General features: G+C 54.2%; 9 protein-coding genes across 9 annotated transcripts; 4 read left to right on the top strand and 5 right to left on the bottom strand.

The window, feature by feature from the left end:
- Window positions 1-1,743: 1,743 nt before the first annotated feature.
- On the top strand, window positions 1,744-4,536 carry PG997_001324 (uncharacterized protein; the record flags this gene model as incomplete). Its single annotated transcript, XM_066805639.1, has 2 exons — window positions 1,744-3,862; window positions 3,926-4,536. 2 exons carry the CDS (start codon window positions 1,744-1,746, stop codon window positions 4,534-4,536), a joined length of 2,730 nt encoding a protein of 909 aa, XP_066675412.1.
- Window positions 4,537-5,832: 1,296 nt separating this feature from the next.
- On the top strand, window positions 5,833-6,564 carry PG997_001323 (ubiquitin-related domain-containing protein; the record flags this gene model as incomplete). The annotated part of the gene is made up of 1 exon (XM_066805638.1): window positions 5,833-6,564. One exon carries the CDS (start codon window positions 5,833-5,835, stop codon window positions 6,562-6,564), a length of 732 nt encoding a protein of 243 aa, XP_066675411.1.
- A 650-nt stretch (window positions 6,565-7,214) lies between these two features.
- On the top strand, window positions 7,215-7,790 carry PG997_001322 (uncharacterized protein; the record flags this gene model as incomplete). Its single annotated transcript, XM_066805637.1, has 1 exon — window positions 7,215-7,790. The coding sequence occupies one exon, from the start codon at window positions 7,215-7,217 to the stop codon at window positions 7,788-7,790; it is 576 nt and encodes a 191-aa protein (XP_066675410.1).
- A 1,408-nt stretch (window positions 7,791-9,198) lies between these two features.
- Window positions 9,199-10,362, top strand: PG997_001321 (uncharacterized protein; the record flags this gene model as incomplete). The annotated part of the gene is made up of 2 exons (XM_066805636.1): window positions 9,199-9,239; window positions 10,080-10,362. 2 exons carry the CDS (start codon window positions 9,199-9,201, stop codon window positions 10,360-10,362), a joined length of 324 nt encoding a protein of 107 aa, XP_066675409.1.
- A 771-nt stretch (window positions 10,363-11,133) lies between these two features.
- Window positions 11,134-11,367, bottom strand: PG997_001320 (tRNA splicing endonuclease subunit; the record flags this gene model as incomplete). Its single annotated transcript, XM_066805635.1, has 1 exon — window positions 11,134-11,367. The coding sequence occupies one exon, from the start codon at window positions 11,365-11,367 to the stop codon at window positions 11,134-11,136; it is 234 nt and encodes a 77-aa protein (XP_066675408.1).
- A 228-nt stretch (window positions 11,368-11,595) lies between these two features.
- Window positions 11,596-13,380, bottom strand: PG997_001319 (tRNA-splicing endonuclease subunit tsp-5; the record flags this gene model as incomplete). Its single annotated transcript, XM_066805634.1, has 2 exons — window positions 11,596-11,612; window positions 11,736-13,380. The coding sequence occupies 2 exons, from the start codon at window positions 13,378-13,380 to the stop codon at window positions 11,596-11,598; spliced, it is 1,662 nt and encodes a 553-aa protein (XP_066675407.1).
- Window positions 13,381-14,121: 741 nt separating this feature from the next.
- On the bottom strand, window positions 14,122-14,825 carry PG997_001318 (uncharacterized protein; the record flags this gene model as incomplete). Its single annotated transcript, XM_066805633.1, has 2 exons — window positions 14,122-14,428; window positions 14,743-14,825. 2 exons carry the CDS (start codon window positions 14,823-14,825, stop codon window positions 14,122-14,124), a joined length of 390 nt encoding a protein of 129 aa, XP_066675406.1.
- Window positions 14,826-18,903: 4,078 nt separating this feature from the next.
- PG997_001317 (uncharacterized protein) lies at window positions 18,904-20,433 on the bottom strand (the record flags this gene model as incomplete). The annotated part of the gene is made up of 1 exon (XM_066805632.1): window positions 18,904-20,433. The coding sequence occupies one exon, from the start codon at window positions 20,431-20,433 to the stop codon at window positions 18,904-18,906; it is 1,530 nt and encodes a 509-aa protein (XP_066675405.1).
- Window positions 20,434-22,315: 1,882 nt separating this feature from the next.
- Window positions 22,316-23,817, bottom strand: PG997_001316 (uncharacterized protein; the record flags this gene model as incomplete). The annotated part of the gene is made up of 3 exons (XM_066805631.1): window positions 22,316-22,558; window positions 22,613-23,497; window positions 23,728-23,817. 3 exons carry the CDS (start codon window positions 23,815-23,817, stop codon window positions 22,316-22,318), a joined length of 1,218 nt encoding a protein of 405 aa, XP_066675404.1.
- Window positions 23,818-24,223: the final 406 nt, after the last annotated feature.

Here is a 24,223-nt window from a genome sequence, read left to right as displayed (position 1 = left end):
CCAGGCCGTCCCACTCGAATGGCGTAAACTTGGACAAGCTTGGGTCAAGGCCGGACCCTCAGTCCCACACTAGCTTCAAGCCCCGGGCAGCGCCTCTGGCCGGGATTGGCTGTACCTGGAATGGGTGGAGTAGGCCGAAAATTGAATCTACAGGGACCCCGTCCTGGATGCAGCAATGGCACAGCAAGGGGTTAGCCATTCTGGGGGTTGTGCAGGTGGTGGTGCAGGTGGGGGAGCGCGCTGCTGCATGCTACTCGCTTGCTCGGTTGGGATGCCCGTTCAAGTCAAAACCAATCTGCCAACACCAAGCAAGCATTTGGAAGAAGGCAGGTAGGTACCTTGACCGTGAGCAAGGTACACAGAAAGAGAGAGAGAGGGACGAAAAGAAGGAAGATCAGCCCGCTCTCTTCGATGATCTCCTTGCTACAGTGTCATGTCATGTCTCCCTGTGCTATTTTGTGTAGTGGATACAGCCCTTTGCGGTTTCGAGCTCTCTGGGTAGGTATCGTATTGGAAATACAGTTATTATGCAGGTAATGTCCCCCTGGCGTATGTAATCGACACGGGAGTGGGGGAGGAGAGGCCATCCTGCCATCCTGCCATCCTGCCATCCTGCCATCTTCCCACCCGCGGGATGATTCAGTAGAATCAATGTCTGGTCCTCCGAAAAGAAAAGAAGAAACTCAAATTCAGTTGCGGGCACGAAAGCATTCTGCTTTTCTCCCGATCGTAGCTTTTTTCGACTCTACAGGGGTCGCATAACGTAGTACTGGCCCGGCGGAGGAAGCTAGGTACTTATCTCTACCAACTCGGTGCTAGTCTTTGTGACGGTAGGTACCACAACCAAATCCTGTAGGAGATAGGATGGATGACTGAGGGTGAGGCGTGTAGATGTCTATGTGTGCGAGGTGATGTGATCACCAGGCCCGTCCTCCGAGTAACTGTGGCGGCAGGTGAGGTAGGTACATGCATACCTACTTACTTGCAAATGCGTTCCAAAATAACAAATGTTGGCGAGCAATGTCGACTGAGATCATGGCGATTGTGAAGAGTTTTGGTCTCGGACGGCGAGAGCAGAGTCAGTCAGTACATGGTCCCAAGTCCCAAGTCCCAAGTCCTGTCTGCCTCCCCTTCTCGAAGGTCGTTCGGCGCGCTAGGTCCTCCTCCCTGTCCACCACCCCATCCCCCCATCCCAACCCTTCCAATGCTCCCATGCTACTGTACATATGCCCGTCGCCTACCTAAACCTGCTAACCTACTAGTATTACTTGCCTAAATTGCATGCCTACCCTTTTCTTCTTCTCCCTCTTCCTCTCCTCCCTTCCTGGATGCACCATATCCTCACCTTCTTCCGTTCTTTTCCCTCCCCCCCACTCAAGGCGGGTTGCTGCAGGTTCGTGTCGCCTGCTCAATTAATCGCAAGATTGATTGAACAGTCCCGAACGACTTTGGTTCATCTCAAACCAGTGCCAGCTGCTTGCAGTGCGACCTATCCCGGTATCAGGAAGTTCGGATTGACCAGATCCCAGGCCCTCCCTGCACTCGACTCTTTCTCGTCGGGCCTTCGATCCCGACTGCCTTTTCTTCCGTGCGAACGCCAATTCCTAGCCAGCTTAGTTGCTGTTTCGTCGAGGCCTAGATCCGTTCGTTTCCATTCCGGACTGGCCAACATTATCTACCGCGCGCCGTAGGCCTTGGACTTACACCAAACCCCTAATACCTTCACACAACCACATCTTCGACATGGCGCCGTCACTCAACACCCAGTCGTCCTTTATGCGTCCGCGCACCAGCGACCGCGATGCTCGTCCGAGTACGCGGGACCAGAACGACACCAACCTGGTCATCCCCAGCCGAACCTCGTCGCTGCACTCGCGCATCACGCAGCCGATCCCCTCGACTCTGAACGCCAAGCCCCAGCAGAGGACGCCGAAGACTTTGACTCATGCCTACATGGTATGCGGTGTTGGACGAGAGCCATCGCAATGGGTCAAGGCTCCCGCCCCCGCCCAGGGCAAGATTGGACACATGAAGGGCGCCGTTGGGCAGTTCTGGCTCCCCGAGATCCTCGGTAGCAGTCCCAGGCTCGAGCAAGACAACGACATTGCTCGTGCGTTGCATGCCGCCATGAGGGCCTGCTTCCCTCACGATGTCGAAATCTGCACCGGCCGCAGCCAACCTCACTGTGTCCACCACGCATTCGTGCTCCAGCAAGACTCCTCCCATACTCTTTACGGTATCTGCCTTCGTGTCTGGTCTCGGGCAGACGAGAAGAGAGCCGAGACCATTCGTGACCTGAGGAAGCGCACCGAACCCGACTTCTACGACAACGCGGACGAGACGTACTGGATCCCATACTGCTTGTCCTTCCTTTCGCGCTATCCGCTTTACAACCTTTTGGGTGACTACCTTCGCGGTATGTGGATTCACTGGAACAAGGCTACCAACCTGTTCCACGCCGAGGAGGTATCGCGGATTCTGAGCTTTCCCGCCCCGCGCCTCAACGACCTCGTCCGCATCGATATGAAGGATTACGCCCTGTGCTATCAGTTCCCATCCTCGCCCACTGGCTTCCAGAACTTCGCCATGTGGCCACTCTGGACCTGTCTCTCGGTTCCTAACATCGTTGGTGTTGTCGAGGCAGCAATCTCCCCGACTCGCCGCATCATTTTTGTCAGCCACTATCCCGCCATGTTGACAATGGCTGCCGAGACGATCAGATATTGTGTTAGAGTTTATGAATGGAGTGGTTTGTACGTTCCTGTGGTTCATGCGCGACACGCCAAGGAGCTCGTCCAGGAACCTGGGCCGTACATTCTGGGTATCACGGCTGAGTGCCGTTCGCTCTTCACTGCGCCTACGGACGCATTGGTCGTGGATCTCGACCGCAATTTTGTACTTACCTCGAGCCCTCCCACGGCTCTCACACCTGGGCAGCGTAACAAGTTTGTTAGCCGCCTTACTCAGGCCTTGAAGACCGATGTCACGCCATCCGGTGTGCCTGCGCACCTTCGCTCGGCTTATGGCGGAGGTAAGCTAGTGCCTGCCGGCCAGATCATCGTCATGCGCGGTGAAGTCGAATCGATCGAGGATCCCGATTGGTGGAACCAAGATGCCGTTATGTCGGTTATGGATCACGTCTGTGAGAAGATGGGCCGAAACTCCGGATTGAAGGCGGTATTCGGAGGTGCCGTCAAGAAGCCCTTGATGACCAAGGTTTCGATGAGACATTTGAATGAGATTGTTCGAGAGCGCAACCAGTACTCACGTGATGCTATGGAGGCATGGCAAGACTTTATCAACCTCAAGGGACGCATGGATACCGAGCTCAACAAGGTTACGAAGCGCAACAACTACTTGGTCGAGGAATTGGAGAGCTTCAAGACCCAGTTCCTCAAGTTCCAGGCATTCGCCGAGCAGCTTAACAAGGAGACCTCGGATCTTAAGGTTAAGATTGAGAACCACAAGCGTGAGAACCGACGACTTGGTGGTCTCATTGACCAACAGAAGGACGACAACGCCAGACTCTCTGTTCGCCTTACTGGAACCGAGAAGCAACGAGATGATGCTCTCGAGGCTCTTGTTCTGCAGCAAGAGATTGCCGAGGAGCTTGAGCGCGAACGCAAGAGAAACAAGAAGGAGCTGTCGGCCCTGCAGCACACCAACACCACCCTCTCGCGCCAACGTGACGAGGCTCGTCGCGTTGTGCTGCACCTGCGCAGCTTGATTGGCGGCCAATCGCACCATATGGAGCACCTTGTCCACTCCCTCACTAAGCCCGACGAGCTGGCTGATGAAGTCGCTGCCGGCTACGAGGAGGACAACGTCGCCGAGACCACCGCTGAGGATGCGGAAACCGCAGGTAAGTCCCCACCATTGATCGATAGTTTGACAGATTCGTTCGTTTTGCTAATGCAGATCCTAGCGAAAGATGAGCGCCTTGGAAAGACGCTTGCCCGCGCACAAAGCGCTAACAACCGCCTTGGCAACGCTAGCTTCAATGACGTTGCCGATCGCCATCTCAAGGACAAGACGGATGCTATCGCACACATCATCCGCAACATTGCCGAGCAGTGCCAGGCCGCTGTCGAGAGTCTGCAGCTGGCTCACGACCACGAGTACGAGCCTCGCTCGCCTCGCACCCACTCCCGCGCCTCCCGCCGGGCTAGCAATCTGTCGGCCGCCCAGAGCGATGATGGCCACTCCGCTGCCACTTCCGAAGCTGGCGACGAGAGCCTTCTCCACCCATCCGGGCGCACATCCAGCATCCCTCCTACTCCGGATCTGATCCCCAACAGGAGCAGCACATCGATGTCCTTCGCATCGACCATGACTACCCCTGAGCGATCAAGCCAGCAGTACACGATGCACAACGAGATCCCCACCAAGATCGTCGAGGATGACGAGGAGAGCCTTGCCGGCCGCAGTGACAACGAGACCATCTCCCAGGAGCCAGGTATCGTTGGCAAGCATGCCAGCAACCTGCTCCACCGCCCCTCGGGTGCTAGAATCAGCGCTCTCGGCGGCACTCGCTAGAGAGCCACCGGCTGCACCTTGACTGCGGAGACATGCTGTCTGACGATCTCGAATGATGACGTCCATTGGATGTCTAATGAATGCCATGGTGGAATCATGGATCTACACTAACTATACCTCTGTCACATGAAATTTCCTTTTCTGTCTTGTTTTGTCTATGGGATGTTTTGCGTACCAATCGGCGTTTCTGGTACTACCACTACTGCTGGCCTTTGTTGCCATATTTGTCTTTTTATTTGATTCGCCGCCAGCGGATGTCCCCTGAGCCCGAGGCGCGGGGCACTAATTTTCTTATTTTCATTTTACTTCTACTTTCTTGAAGATGAATAGCGAAAGCGGAAGCCTGTAGCCATCACACCGTTTGGGGAGGGAGGAAGCAAGCGACGCTTCCTGTTGGATGTATGTGTAAAAAGGAGCCTGTACGGTGACGAGACGAGCGAAAGGCGGGTGGTGTCCCCTGCCTTTCATAGGCATTGGTTTCTGGGGAGGATTTGTAACTTGACTCTTTGAGCGATCTTCAATTTTGAAGTTTTTCCCTCGAATACAAAGGTTGGAGCCAACCGTGAGATAGGAGAGAGATCTCGATTCCATTAAAAAAGATTACTTAATCATATCCTGCTCCTGTTGGTACTAGGTATGCAATTTACCTGACCGTGCCTCTTGATTGCTCTCTACAAAAGCCAACCCCAATCTACATGAGAGAAGGTATGGCATGATATATTTTCTACACCTTACAGCTACTTGATGCCCGTATTACCCCGTGGTACGTCGTGGGTGGTGCCTTGAGAAGGGGTGTAGTGTCTCAACGCACTCAGCACGACAGTTTTGGTCTCGTTTTATTTCCCCACGTGAGACAGACCCGTCAGGTTTATTTGGCCTTGCTGATTTAACCCATGTATCTACTTTGTGTATTGTTATATCCTATACCGTCCAGCTCTGCTGTTATTCACGTATTTCTATTCGTATGCTGTAACGTTCCACGGAAGATTTGGAGACTGTGATCAGGAAACAACACCTTTTGGAGTGTATGGGTCAAGTATGGCAAGAGGGAAATCCGAATAGCCCATTAGAACACCAACAGTTCACTTTATCAATTTTAGGTATTCGATATCGCGGGGCGGATTGTCGATACCAGAGCTTCGTTCGAGCTGTTCCCAAGAAGTGATGTCAAAACGCACGGACCCACTTAATCCAATCTGCTACCATCTCAAACAGCTGGAGACCTGGATTTCCATCTCTGCTTTCCTACTAACCTACAACTTACCAACAAACCCCCAGGAAAAGTCGCCAGCAAACATGTCGGACCGCGCGCGCAGCCGTTCGCCTCGCCGCGACCGAGGCAAGTCGAGCACGAGCGATCGCGGGGACCGCGACAGCCACTACGACCGGCGAGACGGCGGACGACGAGATGATCGGGACCGCAGGGACGACAACGGCGGCAACACAGACAGCAGCAGCAGGCGCGACTACCGCGACCGGGAACAACGAGGAGGAGACGACGACCGCCCGCGGCCCAGGAAGAAGAAGACGGGCGGGTTCAACTTCAAGGACAAGCGACGCGACGACGACGACGACGACCGTCGCGGCGGTGGTAGTTCGTACCGAGGCTATCGGAACCGGTCGCCGTCCCCGCGACGCAGCAAGCCCAACAGCGACGCGGCCCCCGCGACGAGCGGCGGCTCCTCCAAGGAAGACACCACGAAGCCGCCGAGACGAGCAGCACCGGCGGCGGACATGACCAAGCCGCCGAAGCGGGCGCCCGCAGCAGCTGTGAGCGGCGGGCCGGGCATGGAGATGATCATTGTGCACGTCAACGACCGGCTGGGGACCAAGGCGGCGATCCCGTGCCTGCCGTCCGACACGATCCGGCAGTTCAAGATCATTGTGGCGGCGCGCATCGGGCGCGAGCCGCACGAGATCCTGCTCAAGCGGCAGGGGCAGCGGCCATTCAAGGACATGCTCACGCTGGCCGACTACGAGATCAGCAACGGGGTGCAGCTCGACCTCGAGGTGGACACGGGCGATTAAGAGAGGAAGAGAGAGAACACGAATGGATAGGGTTACAGGATAGATCTGGGGATGCGGACTCTCGTCACTTTCGCCGTGGTCTACTACATCTTGGCGTGTAACAGAGGATACCTAGTCTCTCTAGAGAGCGCTACTTCGCTCCTGGGGGATGGATGAGGTGTATTCATTCAAGCTGCCGACGTGAGTATGCACCCAATACGGCTCTATCAACCTTGCAGTGGTTAACCCCAAGTCACGGTAGAGACATGCCATCCGGGATACATGTGCAGAGACGGACCATGAGCTTGTTGGTGCAGCTAGGCAGCAATTTACGTAATAAGAAGAACACGCAAACTCCATCATGTGCGTTACCAAAGCCTGTCGTCTGGTGGTCTGCTTGCTGATGTGTATGAAAGGAAGCCTTGGGTACTACTAAGTGAAGTCACGTGCTTTCGTGGCGCGAAACTCGGGATGTGTCACGCACTAAGCGTGGGGCAGACGCGCCTTTCGAATGACATCGCTGCCACCGATGACTCAAGAATCAATCATTTCAGACATCTTCGAGTATTAATATCAACCTTGCGTCTCCTTCGCATTCAACATATCTTCTAAGCTTGCCGCCAACATTCTCGCACAACACCAACTCCATCTCATTCCTTCAACAACACATCATGGCCATTAGCCAGAAGCGCAAGCGTAACAACAACGCCACTGCAGATGATGGCGACAGCACCGAAGTGGCGCTACCCATCAAGAAGGTACCCCGAGCCTCGCTAGACACAACCCGCGACATCCTCGCCATGAGGGCGGCGGCCATCACCAAGAAGGACCCCACCAGCAAAACAGTAGCGGAAGGAGAAGAAGAAGAAGACATGGCGCCCCAGCTCGCCCGCATCGCGGCCTCGGACCGCACCCCCTTCGAGAAGCGCGTGCTGTCGGCGCTGTGCCAGATCCCCGCGGGCCGCGTCTCGACGTACGGACTGCTGTCGGCGCACCTGGAGTCGAGCCCGCGCGCCGTGGGCGGGGCGCTGCGGCGCAACCCGTTCGCGCCCGAGGTGCCGTGCCACCGCGTCGTGGCGACGGGCGGGGCGCTGGGCGGGTTCAAGGGACACTGGGCTACGTCTACGAAAGATGGCGTGGAAGGGATCACGATTGTTGAGAAGAAGAAGTTGTTGCGCGCCGAGGGGGTTAGGATTGATGAGGGTAAGGGGCGTGTGGTGGGGTCGCCTTGGTCGGGGTTTGTTTGATTTGGATAAAGGGGATATGAGAGGTTTGGTATGGCATGGCCCCTAAGGGGATGATGGCGGACTCGTCGCGTGAGGTTCGTTTGCGATTGTGTTGGAGTCGGGTTCTTTGCGTTACTGGCTTGGCTTGGGATCTGGCGTTTTCTCTGGAAAGGGGAACTCTATGGTATCACGAGTCTGTTTTCATTGGTGATTGTATCGTTGCATTCGGTCGGGCCGGTCCGCCTGGACGTGATCATTATGACGGCGGTGACTGGTACTTTGATACTATGGCGTGTCTATATTTCATGGCGATCATACTCGATGTGCTACCATACAGAAGGGGCCAGTTTCTGTGTACAGGCATGAGAAGAGATATCAAAGTCCATCATAGGGAAGAAGGCGATGTCAACTCGAGGCCGAAGGGCTTCCATGCACAGAGATCCCTTTGTCTCATGTTACGTCCAGATAGTAATCAATGTCTGGCTCTATCTCCAGCCCCTTCGGTACTTGTCTCACCCCGGAAGCACTGGTTCCTGTGTGGGTTGGGGGCCAAGTACTATTTCTGTGACAGAATGGGCCGGATACCTGCGTAGGCATCGCATTGCCGCGCGGGAGAAGCCGCATACTCACTCTTCACTATAACACAGCTAGGCCGATACGTTCTCAATTATATTAACGTCGCGATTCAACTCCTGCATGCTCCCAGGTTGGTTTGCTTGAGGAATAGCCTCGCTGTTTTCCCAAAAACAACTGCCATTTTCTTTCTTTTCTTTCCGCTGCTACTAAGTATTATAAACGGAGAGATGCATATACTATCGAACCAGCTCATACACTTTGTAACACACCACCAGCCTCCCCCAATAGGTATGTACAGCTAAGTAAGTAGGCGATGCAGCGAACTTGCGCGTGCCTGGTGTTACCCAACCACCAACCAACGGACCAATCGAACGGTTGACTGGCTGACTGGCTGGCTGGCCCCCCTTCACACCTTACCCTCTACCCCAATTTTTGCCCCCCAGTTGGGCACGATGCAGATCTATCTGCTTTGCCGCGGGGCCAATATGTTGGTTCGGCACTTTCTCTTTCTCCTTCTCTTTTCCCTGACTGCATTCCATTCACTACCTACCAGTTCGGTCGAATGGAATGCTGTGTGCCTGGACCCATCGAACAGACAGACCCCCATCAAACCAACCAATGAACAAAGACAAGTAGTAACGAGGAGTAGTCGAGACTGCAAGCTGAGAGAGAAAACGCCGCCCCATTAATATGTAAGTAGACGCGAGGGAGGATCGGGCATCGAAGGAGAGAGACAACTGGCGCTTACGTGCGCGGTACCGGTCCCCGTAAGCGAACGGGCCAGGATCGTCGTCGTTCGGCCTGCGCCAGTCAATATGTATGTATGTATGTTCCTACACACAACCTTCTCATAATGGCTCCCCCTCTCTCGGCTACCCAAAAGAGAAACGGGACGTATGTTAACACACATACGCGTACGTAAGAGGTAGGTATGTAGACAAGAACAGCCCCAGCCCCAGCCCCCCGCCCGCTCCCAATCCAACCCGAGCGTAAGCAAAGAGGCTCAGCAGCAGCAGCAGCAGCAGCGATCGAATATATGTAAGAGAGTCCGGTCAGTCATGTGCATGTTCTGTATGTCGCCAGCCGTGGATTCTTATAGGATGGGGCGCGGGCGGTCAGCTTTGTAGGTGCCTAGTCGTCGTAATAAGTCAATAATTCGGAGTTTTGCTGACGGAAGTGTTATGATGATCGCCTCCCTTCTCTTTTCCTCTTCTTTCTCTCCATCCCTCCCACCGCTTCGTTAGCGACTGTCAGCGTATGTTCTTGCTAAGAATAACCGACGGGTAAATCGACACTTCTGGCTCTCTGTCTGCCTTTTCTTTTCCTCTCGTAACTCATCGTTTGCCCTGTTAAAGACATCGCGGATACCACCGTCACCACCAAAGAGCTCTTGGCATTGCAGTTCCCATACAGGAAAAAGAAGAAGAATATAAAAAAAGGCCACCATGCGCTTCTCACTCCACCACGCCCTGCTCGCGGCCCCGGCCCTCGCCGCCACCGGTGCCGCAGCCGCCGCTACCGCCATCAACGATAGCATGGTCTTCAGCAACAGCAGCAGCACCGCCACCGATACCACCGCCGTATCTTCCTCCTCTACTTCCTCCCCCACCACCACCATCATCTCATCGAGCTCAGCCGCAACCATAACCAGCCCAAGCACCACACCGACATCAGCATCAGCATCAGCCTCAACATCCGCCCCATCTTCTGATTCTTCTGCCTCTTCTTCGGAAGGAAACAGCACCCCAGCAACAGTAACCACCACCACCACCGAAGAAGGCCAAAGCAGCAGCAGCACCACGCCGCCCTCCGCGCCCACCACGGTCCAGACCCTCCCGGGCTCCCCGACGCCACCAGCACGGCCGTCGTCGTGGTGACCCCGACCGGCGACACCGCGCCCGGCCAGACGAGCTCCAATCCCGCGCCGCTCCAGTCCAGCGGCACCGCGGACGGGGCCAAGTCGGTCGCCTTCGCCGGGCTGGCGTATGTGGTCATGGCCGCGGCTTTTGCCATATGAGGCAGCAAAGGCAAAAGCAAGCATACTCCGAGGCAGGCAGGCAGGCAAGCAGGCGGAGGTGGGTTGGATTGGCCGTGGCTTTTCGTCAAAAAGTTGGGTTCCTCGGTCTAAAACTAGGTCTGTAGGAGAGCAAAGTGGATAACGAGAGTACGAGAGTCGATAGCCACCAATCTGATGAATAACGAATACATGAGTTTTGACGCATTCATTCGATTTCTCCTAATCCGTTGCGAATCTTATTAGGGAGATGCCCTACCAAGTATTCGCCACCTCTACGTTATTGCAGACAACGGTAAAAAAGCGTTTGTTAGACGAAAGTCGGCAATCAGGGAATCAAACATGCACCGGATACGTTAACGTCAAATATAATGCCGCATCACAAAATGCCGACAACACCGTATCAAGTATGTAGCGTGACGGTTATAGAACTTTTCTGTATTCGTAACTAAACTATGTAGTTACTGCTTGCTTGCTGGCTTGCTTCTGCTCGCAACGCTGAAGTGACCGAAGGAAAACAGTCGCATGAAAAAAGAAATGGGTATCAGTATCGCGATCCATCCCTGACGAAAGTGAGAGAAACTAAACAGGCAAGCCCTCCTATAAAAAGTACATGGTATTCCATACAGACCGTGCAGCACTCCCCATCAAGGTGGCGAGAACCCACCAACGTTGCGCTTAACTCAACTCAGTTGCTCCTCGTCAAATAACAAGACGAGGAGCCCGGTCGCTCTTCGCTTAGATGTGGCGATGAACAACAATCAATCCTTCCTCCTAAAAGAACTGGACCTTCGTGAGGACGCGGTACTCGACGTAGTCCTCGCCATCGATGCTGATAATGGTGCCATTACTCGCCAGCTTGCCAGCAAAGGGCCCAGTCTGCTTCCGCTCGTACTTGGTGCCGTTGTAGATCTTGCTAGAATCGTCGTTCGGGCCTTGTACAGGACCAGGCATCGGCTGCTGCATCTGCATAGGCGGGGGAGCCACCTGCTGAGGAGGAGGCTGCATGCGCTGAGCCTCTTGCGACTGCCACACCTTTGCAACCGGCCCATGTTGTCGTTGAAGATGGTACGGTTGTCATGATGAGGATGGCCGCCGCCGCCGCCACCCATATTGCCGGGTACGTTCTGCATCTGACGGCCGGGACCTCCAGGACCATACTGCCTCATCTGTGCGTGTTCCATCTTACTGATCTCGCGACGGGCAAGGCTGTTAGTTCGCTCCATAGCATCTGCGCTATGGTTGCGACCGTTCTGGCGCATCTCGGTCTCTGTAAGTCCACGAGGGGCTGTAATATTGTTAGTACCACGCAGGAAGATCAATGTGAGATGCCAATGGGGTAGGACGACAAGGGCACGATGTGGAACGTAACTTACCTCGCATGTCATTCGGCATCATCTCACGCCTGCTATGGCGGAGATCGTGATGGATCGGCTGCTCCGATTTGGGGCTCGGAGGCAACTCCTCCACGAGATTGGGGCGACTAGCAGGTGTGGGAGGAACCTTGGGATTCATTGCTGCACGTCGCTGTGCCTCATAGACCGCCTTGGTTTCATTCGCCACCCGCTCGTCTTCATTCTCGCCATTATCAATCTGAAACTGTCGGATGCGGCAATACTCCTTCATCTCAGAGCGGGTGAGGTCTTGTAGGTGAGGCAACATCGTAACGTCCTCATACGGAATCCACAAAGCTCCGGCTCCGGTAGGGAAGTTGCCGTTAATGAACCGCCCGTCCATCGTTTCCCGTACGAGCTTCACACGGAACATGTCGTTCGCGCCGAGGATACCGTAGACAGCATGCTTCTCCGAGTTTTTAGGAGCCGAAGACTTGGTCCAGCAGCCCACCATAATACGAGTCGGTCTAGACCCCGGAAGATTGTCGGGGATCTGTTGCTGGATTGGCATGTGCTGTGGCTGTTGGCGAATGGGGGCCATGTGAGGGTGAGCCATCGGCGACGGCTGAGATATCTGAGCCGGCTCGGGCTGAGGACGAGAGGTGGGCTGAGCCTGAGGCTGCATACGAGGAACCATGGGTTCACCACCTGCGATTGTACCTACGGCACTGCCAGTGCGGCGGCGCTTGCCATCAGGGCGGGCGTTGATCTGGGCATCCTGGGGAATCTCAAGGCCGTATGCGACAGGAGGAGCCTGGGCGGTCTCCGGAGGGGGGTTTCTCTCAACTCGGCGGATCGCCTCTTTCACAGCGGCCAGGTCATTCTTCCTCCTCGTCTCCTCATCTTCGATATGCACTTCATCGGCAGTTCGGATCTTGACAAATTCCTTGACCTGGTTGTGGTCCATACCGATGAGGTGGTCTTGGAAGACAACACGCTCGAACGTCACCCAACTACCACCTGGGCCCGGGGGTACGGGAAACAGACGGGTGTTGATGGCATCTCCATTCCGGGTGGTGTTCTGGATGCGTGTACGCAGGCGGTCTCTAACATCCATGAAACCCACGACCGCGTGCTTGCCTACCGGCTTGGGAACAGGCGAGTCTCTCCAGTATCCCAGAAGGACGGACATGTTACTACCAAGACCGTGTCTTCGGACAGAGGTAGCGCGGCTCGCCGGTCTCTCTTCGCCATCGTCAGCACCACTAGGCAAGCTTCCCTCGAGCTTGTCCTCGCTGAGATCGTTGTAGATGGACGAGCGCTTCCGCTTCGGGTAATGGGCAGCAGGCTCGTCGTCATGGGCCATCTCCGTGTCTTCAGGTTCCGACGTGAAGCGAGAAGGCGACTTCTGTCCGTTGAGCGCGGGTGCATGAGTGTTAGTGCCCACTATGATCTCATCACCTGGCACATCTGGGCTGGGACTATCAGCCATACTGGACGGCGGTGGGCTCAGAGCTGTCTCATCAGCACTGTCGACTTCTTCTGGCTTGTATGAGCCATTGGTGGCGGCGGCACGGCTGGTACGACTGCGAGTCAGCATAACGATGTTCAAACTGTCATGACGAGATATGGTTGTCAAGGCTGCATCGTCGAAGCCGAGAGGCTTGAGTGAAGGAAAGAAACACATGGTTGCGCAGAATTCCAAGACCGGAAGGCAGTCCCCACCACTCGGCCTGGACAGGAGGAAAGAGCAAGGATCCGGTGGGTTCAACGTAGTAGAAATCAGGCAAGGGTGGCCGGCGTGGCTTCACTACTCGGCTGTCGAGGGGCACGTTGTCCGATCTGATTACCAGATAGACGTTACGCCAAGACGCAGCTGAAAGTAGCTGAAGGAAGGGAGGACCAAGGTTGAAGGGTGGGAGAAGCGGAAGAGAAAAGAAAATAGCTTCAAAAGCCAGGTTTGAGTTGTCAATGCACCTTGACAGCTTGGTGTAAAAAAAGGCCCAGGTAGTAGGTGCAATGGATGGATGCCAATTGAGAGTTGCGATCCTTTGACTTGGCTTGGGATGAAATAATGGGTGAAAGGTATGTGCATATGACGGGGCAAGAGTGAAGAAAAGTTCAGGTACAAAAGGATTGATTGTTGTGAAGGGTTTGTGAGTGACCGGTCAACTTCTTGGTGAAAGAAGAGTGTCAGAGTCGGCGATGACTGAACTGTTGCTAAGCAAAAGTGACACTTCGGCGAGATAGTGGTATCCTATACTCGGAATAGTCGCCGACAAAAGGGTATAGAGAGATGTGGGGACAGGGAAGGGACTGTAAGAACTAGTCGAGTATAATTCTCGCCAGTGTTGGTCTGGGTATGGCACTGGCTGGGAACCGCGTATAGCCAGTCACATAACAAAGCGCAATGCAGGACAAGGAAACCTCACCTTCGAAAGCGGTATCTTCCCATGCTCAGTGACAGGAACGGGGATGTGGCGTGGTTGTAGAAGAAAAGGGCAAGTCTTGTCGTGAAGCAGGCGAGGATGGATAGTAGACAGGAGAAAGTTGTGGCATAGCAAGAGGACGGGGTTGACGGTGATTGGTGGCGTAGAGAGTATGGAGCTTGGAAAATGGGGATTCGCCAGAATTGTCGGCACCCAACCCGAACTTCTTCAACTCGCCAGGTGTAGGGTGCTGGAGGAGGAATGGCAGGATGGAGGAAGAACAATTTAGTTTCGAAAATGTCAATCCTGGTTGAGCCCAGTAGACTATCGTTTCACCCATTCTTGTCCAAGACCCCATTTAATCATCGTCATATAGTCCCCACCATTGGGATGGAAGAGCCTCAAAGAGCGGAGGAAGAGTCTGGGACTGGAGCTCGGCGCCGGGAGCAATATGCGCGGCGATAGGGGAACCCAGCTTGGGCTTGATATCAAGAAGGAGAGAATGGGGAAAAGAGAGACTCGGACAGCGGGCTTCACTCATCATGACGCAAAGGATGGAACCAACTCAGGTCCGGAGGTGAGAGAAGAAGAAGAAGGAAAAAAGGAACTGTAGCACATACCTATCGCCGACAACAGATTCACTGGTACTGCGCTCTTGGCCGTTGGGTGTGGCGGATGGCTTGCGCTCTGATCCGTTGTCCATCGTGATATGATAGATGGGGTGAGTGAGTAGGCTGGATTGGGTGTTGAGCAGAACAGACCAGACCGGGTCAGCTTGTCGATGTTGTATGTAGGCGGATTTCGGGGGAAGCCCAGGGTCGACCACCGACGACCAGGCAGGTATGAAGGTGTGGTGTTTGTTGCGTGTCGTAGGAATTTGGCGCTCAAACTACCGGGAGAGCAACTCCGTGTGAAAATAAGTGAAAAGGCGCAACAACTTGAATAGGTCCAAATGTTAGGTGGTTTCTCGAGGTTGCGGGTTTGGTTTCCAGAGCGGAAGGTGAATCAAATGCAATAGACTTACTTGTGCCCGGGTTGACGCGTATCGGCCGGGTTTTATTTAGTCAACTGAGCCTGCAAAGTTGTCGCGCAAGCAGAGAAAATAGGCTTGTTGACCAGCTCCACAACTGAGTAAGTCAAGTAGGTAGAGAGAGAGGTATAGGTTATGCAGCTTGGGGCCCGTGTCTCCCTTGCTCTTGTACGTACTTGTCAAGTAGCAGGATGTATTGAGAGCGAGCAAGATTAAATGGAGAAACGCGCTGTAAGCTGCAAGGCCAGTTACTGAAACGCCCTCGGAAAAGTCCAAACGTCGGGTCTCGTGAAGCGAAAACAGTATACGAATGGCGCGCTGCAGCAAAGTCGGGTGAAAATGCGGTTGTCGCCGAAAACCAAAGGAAGAAAAGAGTTGGGTGCGATGAGTGAGGGACGGGTGATGATGGGTTGAGCTGGGGACAAGTTGAAACTTTAGGGAAAAAATGGAGCCAGGTAATAACAAGCAGCGAGAGAGCGCCCAAAGAGTAATCAATCAATCAATCAACCGTGGTGTGGCCCGAGTTCCAAGTTCCTACAGTACCTAGGTTAAGGCAATGCCTTCTTGTGAGAGGTGGAGGGGGACGGGGCGGCCAAGAAGTAAGAATCCAAGTTGGCAACTCACTCCAACTGGACGTCGGCCTGTTAGTCAGAGGTAGTCACAAATTTGAGTTGCAATAAGGAGACAACTAGCCTAGCAGGAAAAGCCTTTGCCATCTATCTCGGTTAAACTCGAGTCTCGCCGTGCGTGAATACACGCACGCAGCAGCAGCATGCCATGCTCCCAATGATGCCATCCATCTACCCATCTTATTGATCCCGATAATCAGCTCCTAGGAAGAAGACCAACCTGGCAGCCTGGGCCCCATTGGAAACTGGGAGAGGGAGGGACAAGAAAGGGCCGCGATGCAACCAAGTGCCAAGTAGTGTACATAGTCGTCCCGATGCGCTGAAGCTGATTGGGCACATCCGCAACCCAATATATGTGGAAACACTAAGGAGAAAGCAACGAGAGTCCCGACGAGTTAGTTGCACATCTTCTCGGGCAGAGCAAGAGGGGGCGCAGGCGCGTGGTGTACTACAAGACCATCCCCATTGGCAACGTGCAATCTCTCTTGGCCCCGGAGTAACTTGCGGCAGAGCCTACTTTTAGTTACTTAGGTATTGGTTGACTATCGAAACAGCAGTGAGTGAGACAAGGAAAAGAACAAGAGACGCCGCGGTCTGCTTTGCTCGTCTATTTGTGGCCACCTGACCTTTCACTGCCGAGGCCATGTCCCCTTCTTGTGCGCGCATGTAAGTTAGATAAGATGTAAGGTAAGTAAGCAAGCAATCAAGCAGCTTGTGCCACTGACAAGGCCAGACCACCCCCAAAGCTGTTTGCAATTAAAAGGTAGAGTAAAGTAGGCGGGATGTTCGCCGATCACGTTCAATAGTAACGCTTGCACTTGGTTGCCAGGTCCCGGGCCGACCGGCATCCCACTGTATCGTATCGCTTCCGTAGGACAAGGTTATATAAGATGACTGGCTGGCCCCATGGTTTGGACACCCTCGCCCTCACCCACCCAATCCGTGACTCAGAGCCGACTTACAGTAAGTAAGGCAAGTCGCCCGGATGAAACAGAGCTGCACATTTGCGGTGGCCTCTTGCTGAACGCAAACGCAACAGAGCGATGACCGGAAGGATATGTAGGTATGTAGGTAGTGCCATCTCTCATCGTAAGAGGGACGAAGAAGCAGAATAGGCAAATCCGGTAGTTGATGGTGGTGCTGGCATCCATGTTAGTGTTGGCCGCCCCAGAGTGTAACAGCAGGAGCGCAACCAAGCATGGCGGAGCCCGTGTTGGTGTAGCGAGCCAACCAAACACGCACAATCCTACCGGCACCAATGGGCCAGGGTTTTGTTTGGTGCTTTTAGTTGCCATTGTCGCACCGTGTCTCTGGACGGCTATTGCATGTTGCGCCTCTGAAGCAGCCGGTGACGAGAGACAGAATTAGACAATTTGATAGACAGATTCCGTCATCTCCTGCTGGCAACTCAAGGCCCTTTTCCTTTCCCTTTTGTTACCTGCGACTTACTGACTGACTGAATGACAGCCAGGTCACTCTTATTAGCGCCTCCACTGCCATTCGTGAGAAACTCGCGCTCCCTTTTCTTCTTTCCCCGCGGAGCTGAGGTATATTGAATCTGGAATTGTTGGTGCAGCTGCTAGCGCCAGACCCCGGTAACTGTAGAGCAACTGCTCACTCACCCCCCTGCAGATGACTGGATTGCATCTGGCCAGTTGGTGTCCTCTGTCCATTTCCCAGAACAACAAAAAGACGCAAAGCCCACCCACGACCAACCCTGGTCTATACACGTACCCAAGCATGGGTTGCTAGAACCGAATCGATGATACGTTGATGTTGACACATTCAAACATTCCTGCCCACTGCCAAAAATATCTACCCCCACGGACATACATGTGCACACAGACAGACAGACAGACAGACCATTGAAGTTGCTCGCACGTACGGCAGGCGCATGTCAGTCGGTCGGTGGCTTAGCACCGAAACAAGAATAATGATACCAAATCGGAACAAAACTACGTAAATAGAGGTGGCACTAACACTAAGGAACTTCCAGATGCCATTAGAGGATGCGCCGATGATCGCTCGGTCTGTCCTGATCAGCCTATGGCCCCATGCAGGTTTGGGGTGTGGCCCTTGCCGTATATACTTCACGATTGGTGCATGAGGCTTACAATGTAATCTTGCTGCTGCTGTAAGTCACAAGCCTCCCTCAGATAAGAAGAGAATCAGCCGCCTCTGTAAGATGCTGACGGCTGTGGCAAAACCTCGCAAGAAAACACAAGCTGGCACATGTTTTGAGATAACATAGCCTACCTTAAGTACCTAGCATCACTTTTTCTTACTGTTTAGATACTGTCGTGCTATCGTGACAGAAACCGTGACTTGCAATAGGATTGATCTTGAGAGAGCCTTGGCGAACATGCATCATGCTGTATTAATAATAACTGTAGAAACTACGCTAGTGGGTTGCAGGATTTGTGGAACCCCAACAGCCCAACCAGCGCCTTCCTACATTCCTCCAGTGGTTAACCTAGAGTCCTTGGCGAGGACTCGCCCATCACCATTGGCCGGATGATGTAACGAACCCAGGCAGAATCGTCATGTGACGCGAAACAAACTGGTCCCTTGTTGCGCACTTGCATTGGGGATCCAATAGTATTACTAGCACTTACAAATTCAAGGTGCGTGTAGGGTTACACGTAACAAAGGTATCACCCCCGGTTGAAGAACTCCTCCGGCGCTGGGGAGTCTCGCCCGGCACTGCAGTATAACAGGTCTTGGTATCCATTAAGGCCATGGCCACTTTCAGAGTCCCACCGTCAACAGTCCAAGTAGCCAATACAAGTCAACATCGTGTCTTGAAGAGATAGGAGCATTTCCTATGCGCACTCCCTAGATATATTGACCATGGTATCAGATATCCAGAGCGCAAGAGTCTCGGAAACGTTTTCATCCAGACCAATGGCGTGGTGATCATATTTGGCCCTCTGTGTCCAACATCAGATGTCCTCTGTAATCATATCTCCTGATTTGGTTCCAAGGTGATAGCAGGATTGCTGATGTTTAAATTCTGGGCACCATCACCATGTGCCCGCTTCTTTGTTATATTTCTTTCTGCCGACCCAGGGTATCTCTGTTGCTAGGTTGAAACTATACATAACGTAGCATTCTGGCCACGATCACCGAGGGTGTCGAAGATGTACTAGTAAAAGGTGTGGGTGCAAAAAACCACCCTTACCTCCTACCGCCTCGACCGCCCCGGCCGCCTCGACCACCACCACGCCCGCCCTTTGGTTCCGGCCCGAGGACTTCTTCCCACCTTGCCTCGGCTTGGCGTCGAAGCGCTCAAAGAGCTTCTCCTCGCCAAACGCCGTCTCCATGAACTCCAAGTAGCTGACCATGCCGTTGTCGTTGACCGCCACAATCACGTTCCTCCAGCCGTGCTTGAGCCGCTGATACATGTGGCCGATGCCCGGTCCGCCCGCGCCACTCCTGGCGTTGGGCGGGTCCCACGGCGTCGAGTCGAGAAGGGCCTCCATCTCGGCGAGGTCGGGCACGTCGGTCGTGCGCGCGTTGACGACGGCGATCCGGAAGTCGGGCGCCGGGAGGTTGGTCTTGGTGAAGCCGGGACGGGACTTGAACACGTGATATGCGACGGTGAAGGGTCCTTCTGGAGCAGGTGTATTCGGGTTTGGCGTCGGCTTGTGCCTGGGGATCAGGCTGAGCTGATGGTAAACCGACTCGTAGGAACGATGTAATCCTGGCTTGACCAAAGGGCCCATGGCTGGATGGGATTTGGGCGTGTCTGATTTCGGCGATGATATCAGGGAGAAAAGCCTCTGCCAGAGAGTCTGGGTGTCGGAAGGCGGCGGCGGATCAAGGAGCGGGCTAGCCCTTGAAACTAGATAACCGGCACGTCGTAATTGCGAATACACTTGGAACTTTTCCAACGTGACCTTGCCTCTATCGCCTTCGTGGCCGATGAAGAGTGAATATGCAGCCTGGAGACTGAGCGGCAGACCCAGTTCGTAGTCCCCATCCTCGCCGCGGGCTACCTCCCGCTTCAGCCCGTCAACCTCCTCGGGAGGAGGGAATATGTCCTCGATGGACCCCCTTGGCCAGCGCAGCAGCAGGTCTCCACGCTCGACCAGGTAAAGCGCCTCCTCGGGCAGCAGCCACGCCTTATCCCAGCCCGGCATATTTTTCGGCGCACCCCGGAGCACGCGCCCCATGCTCTTGGTCATCTGTCCCTTCTCGGCCTCGAGCGCGACCACACGATCCCGCCTCCAGAGGCCCTCGGGCTTCTCGTCCTCGCCCGCTTCCTGCGCCCAATGGTCCGGAAAATACCAGCCCGTCATGTAGTTGTCGGGAACCCGCGTGCGCGTGTAGCTGAGGACGTCGTGCATGGCGGTGCGGCTCGTCTCCAGTGCGTTCTCCTGCAGGCGCGTGCCGTGCGATTCGAAGTCCTTCTCGCCGCGGCGGACCGTCTTGCCCGAGACGTGGGGCGCCGCCTTCTTGTTCTTCAGCGCGCCGCCGCCGCCGCCGCCGCCATTGGCAGCGCCGGGGAGCGACGAGGCGAACTTGCGGAAGTCGGAGACGGCCTCGTCGGCCTCTGCGTCTTCGACGTCTTCGATCTCGACTGTGGACGAGTCGTCTCGGGCAATGGCTGGCGGCGGGGTGGCCGTGGGGTCTTCGTCGTCGTACGCCATGGATGCGACAGACACGATAGCCGAGTTCGTTTCGTGACACAAAAGGGCTCTGACTGGGAGTCAAAAGTACGATATGAGTGATCTCAAAAGTTGTTTGAGCGAAACAAACTTAGGTGACCAAAGGAATCGAAACCGGCGACAACGGCCAATCGGAGCTATCTACTAAGTCGAGAGCAAACCATTGCGCATGGTGCTGGAGATACCTGGGTTTTGAACCCCACCATACTAGATTTACTGGGAATACTACCGGCGCTCTGACCTTGGACTATCCTGCCCTCCATAATTGATATTAGGTACTTTGCATCAATGATCAACAAGCCCATGGGGGACGAGACCAGTGCTATTTCTCTAATCAAAAGCTACATTTAGTGCATTGAACGCTTGAAACATTACACCGACTATAGTAAAGTATCGCCATTTCATATTGTACGGGAAATTATACTGAAGGGCAGCAATTCGTTATTAAGAGGGTACCCATAGGTATTTAATTAAGAAGCCGCTCTAATATGAAGAGGCAAGATGGCCGAGCGGTCTAAGGCGCTACGTTTAGGAAGATTCTCCTGAAACCGTAGTCAGAAATGGCGTGGGTTCGAATCCCACTCTTGTCACACTTTTTTTTATGAAGAAAATGTCTTTTTGTCTTTTTGTATTTTCTATCTCTTTACTATGTGCTATCAACGCATCCCCATGTGTCGCATTTAGGTGAAGTGCACGCGTTGGACTTGGTGGGATTTCATAGTCTTTAACATGACCTTCGAGTCTTTAGATTTGGCCCCTGCGCGAGCAATCTTTTGCTACACATGGTGAAGCGCACTATTTGCATGTATATATATATACATTTGAGATCTGTGTCCAATAATTTCAGCACTGATTGCTCGACTTGCGCCCACCATAGAGTTTCATGTCTCAGGTCCGCCGTAGAAGCCCCCTTCACTCGTGGATCCAATGAGGTCCCTATAGACAGACTGAAAGACTACCCTAGGGAGGTCATGCTGCCTCCCCCGGGACGCAGCTGGGAGCGTCGCCATTATATGCCCAAGGCATCGCAAAGAATAGATGGCCAGTCCGAGCCCCGTCAGCACCTCCTTCCAGCTGCTTGTCTCGGCTATCGTGGACCCTGCCCATATCTAGGGAAAGAAATTAGTGAAGAAGAAGAAACAGTCCCTATAAAACTCCGCATATCACCAAGCGGCTTGGGTATCCTCCCATTTCAGAAAGTGCTTGCCGTAATGTCAGATCTCGTGACGCCGTTTTCCCCCTTTGGCCCCAGGCCCGTCCGATTCGAGTTTCATCCCAGAAACGCCAGTCGTAATTCCGTATGCTCGTACCCACCAAGGGACATCCCACTTGGTGCCTCTCTGGCCCGGTTCATCCCTCAAATGCCGACGACTTTCTTCTGCTGAATGCCTACGTTCTCTGGCCATACGTGCTGGTCGGATGAAGAGCACAAGTGACGGCCACAAGGCCAAGGCCAATATTGGACATCGCCCAGCTATATATTCGTATTGATGGCGGCCGCTACAGGGTACGCTACAGGGTAGCGCGCTCCCAGCTCTCGAAGGTCGACGGATGATACTTAATCGCGTACATTCGGAAATGCCCCTATCTCGTCCCCATTGCTCGGGAGATTGGGGCGTTGGCAGGCGACTCGGGCATCCAGTTAAACAAACGACAACAAGCCGCCGTTGAACTGTGCCCAGAGTGAAAACCAGCATCTGTGTTTGCCCCAACCAGATGCGTCGGCACAGGTATAGAATGACGCAATGTCACTTCGATATATTAGCAATCGCAGTATATAGGCACCGAAGCGGCGCCATCCTCCATCAACTCCTGCTGCAAGCGATTGCAGCGTGCCATTCTTTTGCAGCATCAGATAATCCGCTCAGTCGATCAGCGGTTTCTTTTGGCCGCCAACCATGCAAAGACCGAGTGTTCTGAGGGCATTGTGGTCATTTGCCAAAATGATTGTCGGCGCGGGCAGCATGGGGTTATTTTGATCGACAAAGGAGGCTTCCTTAGCCGCTTGCTCAATGGCGTCCATTTCCTCCTTGCAGGCCTGATGATCCATTGGGCAGATGACAATGGGCTGGCGCAATGTGATGTCTCGAGCCGAAGTCAGGTGGGCCTGCGATGCGAGGTGAGCATTCTATAAGGCAAATGGTGTCACATCGATACTTACTTTGATTGTGAGGAAGAACTCGATTTTGTAGAGAGTTGATGTAGTTGTAAATGAGGGTACTTCGTAATTAGGAAAGGCTGGCTGGCCTCGACGTATAATCCCCTGCGAGTCCCTTAGGTCCTTATGAGGAAAGATGAGGCCCATGTTAGTGACATATCCGGCCTCCGGAAGTTTGGTGCCGACTGCCTGCACGTGTTTCTGTAACCGGTTGACCTTCTTCTGCGGCTCGTCGCCCTCGGGATTGAACGTTATCTCTTCCTCGATGGCAAGTGTGAGCTTCTGCACCGTCACTTTCCGCGCCTTTGCCATCCAGTCGAGGTTTGGCGCAAGTTTGATGTAGACAGTAATAGGATCCATTGGACCGTAACTCCACCTGGGTAGGGAGATACCCAGAGTGACGACGTTGTCGACCGTCGCAATCTTCGTTTCAGGCCGGTTGTACATCCCAAAAGTCGACAGAGTATCATATCTCTGCAGCGGCACGGGGAATGCGTATTTGTTCTGTATGCTCTGCCCTTGCTGCACGGTGACCACCAGCTCGTAGTACGTTTCCAGCACTCTATTGGGAAGCTGCAACGACGCTGGCGGTATTCTTCTGTTCGTTTCTTCGCCTCCCCGTCCGAAGGGTATGAATAACACAAAGGGCAAGTCCATCGCGATGACGTTCTCGGCCTCCTTCCCCGACGCGCACCGGAACAACAGTAGTTCTTTCCCGACAACATCGGTCGTATCTCGTCGCGGGGTCCCCAGGTGGCGCTTTGCAACATTTTCGGCGGCGGGATGGATGGTCTCTCTGCGTTGAAGACATATTCGAACTAGGGATATAGCGACAGGCGCCGAATAGCCGGCAGCGGGCCGGATCTCAACCTTTCCTTCGATGCGCGGCTGTTTGTAAAAGTCAACAATCGAATTCCCAATAGTGACAGTGCAGCAGCGACTCAATGCTGGGCATCTTGCAAATGTTGTCGTCGGGCTTTTGGGTTTCACGGGCTGCGAACCCCGCGTGGTGTGTGTGTGTGTGGGTGCGCTACGGAGCCCAAGGCAGCGAAGGAAGGGCGGAAGAGAGCAACATGCCCCAAGTCACACGAGTCTGCGGGAAAGCAAGTTGGACCTACCAGTGTCGCGGATATTCCAGGATAGCCCACGAGAAAACTGCTATTCGGGGGGCCAGAAACCCGTACGAAGGCGGGTATCCGGTCTGTCATTATTGCCGTCGCTCAAGGCTGACGCCGGGCAATGGGGGAGATGCTGATGCCGGGCGACGAATGCAGCAGCCGCGAACAGGTCGAGCACTGGATCGGAACCTACGTCGGGGAGGTGGCATGTATTCTCCTCGTCGTCCGCCCTTGCAGGCGCTGTCGTGGGAAGGTGGTTTGGGGATTGGTTCGGGCGACGGAGTCGGTGTTCGTAGGCGCGGGCCGTGGACCAAGATGGAATTGTGTTTTGGGCGGTCTCCTCAGGTGCAGGTGCAGGTGCAATAGAGTAGTGATGATGATGCTGGTCGCCTGTGCTTTGGAGGGGCTGCTCCCAGTCTAAAGGCCAGCCTAGGCTCCGTGCCGTCAATCGCAAGGGTACACCCAGGCTCAGACGTGCTTCCAGGAACAATTTCCA

This window comes from Apiospora hydei, assembly GCF_038363865.1.
Source record: "Apiospora hydei strain CBS 114990 chromosome Unknown utg000002l_segment0_segment0, whole genome shotgun sequence".
Taxonomy (NCBI): Eukaryota; Fungi; Ascomycota; class Sordariomycetes; order Amphisphaeriales; family Apiosporaceae; genus Apiospora; species Apiospora hydei.
The sequence above is the reverse complement of the archived record's forward strand: the minus strand, read 5'-3'. Positions and strand labels throughout refer to the sequence as shown.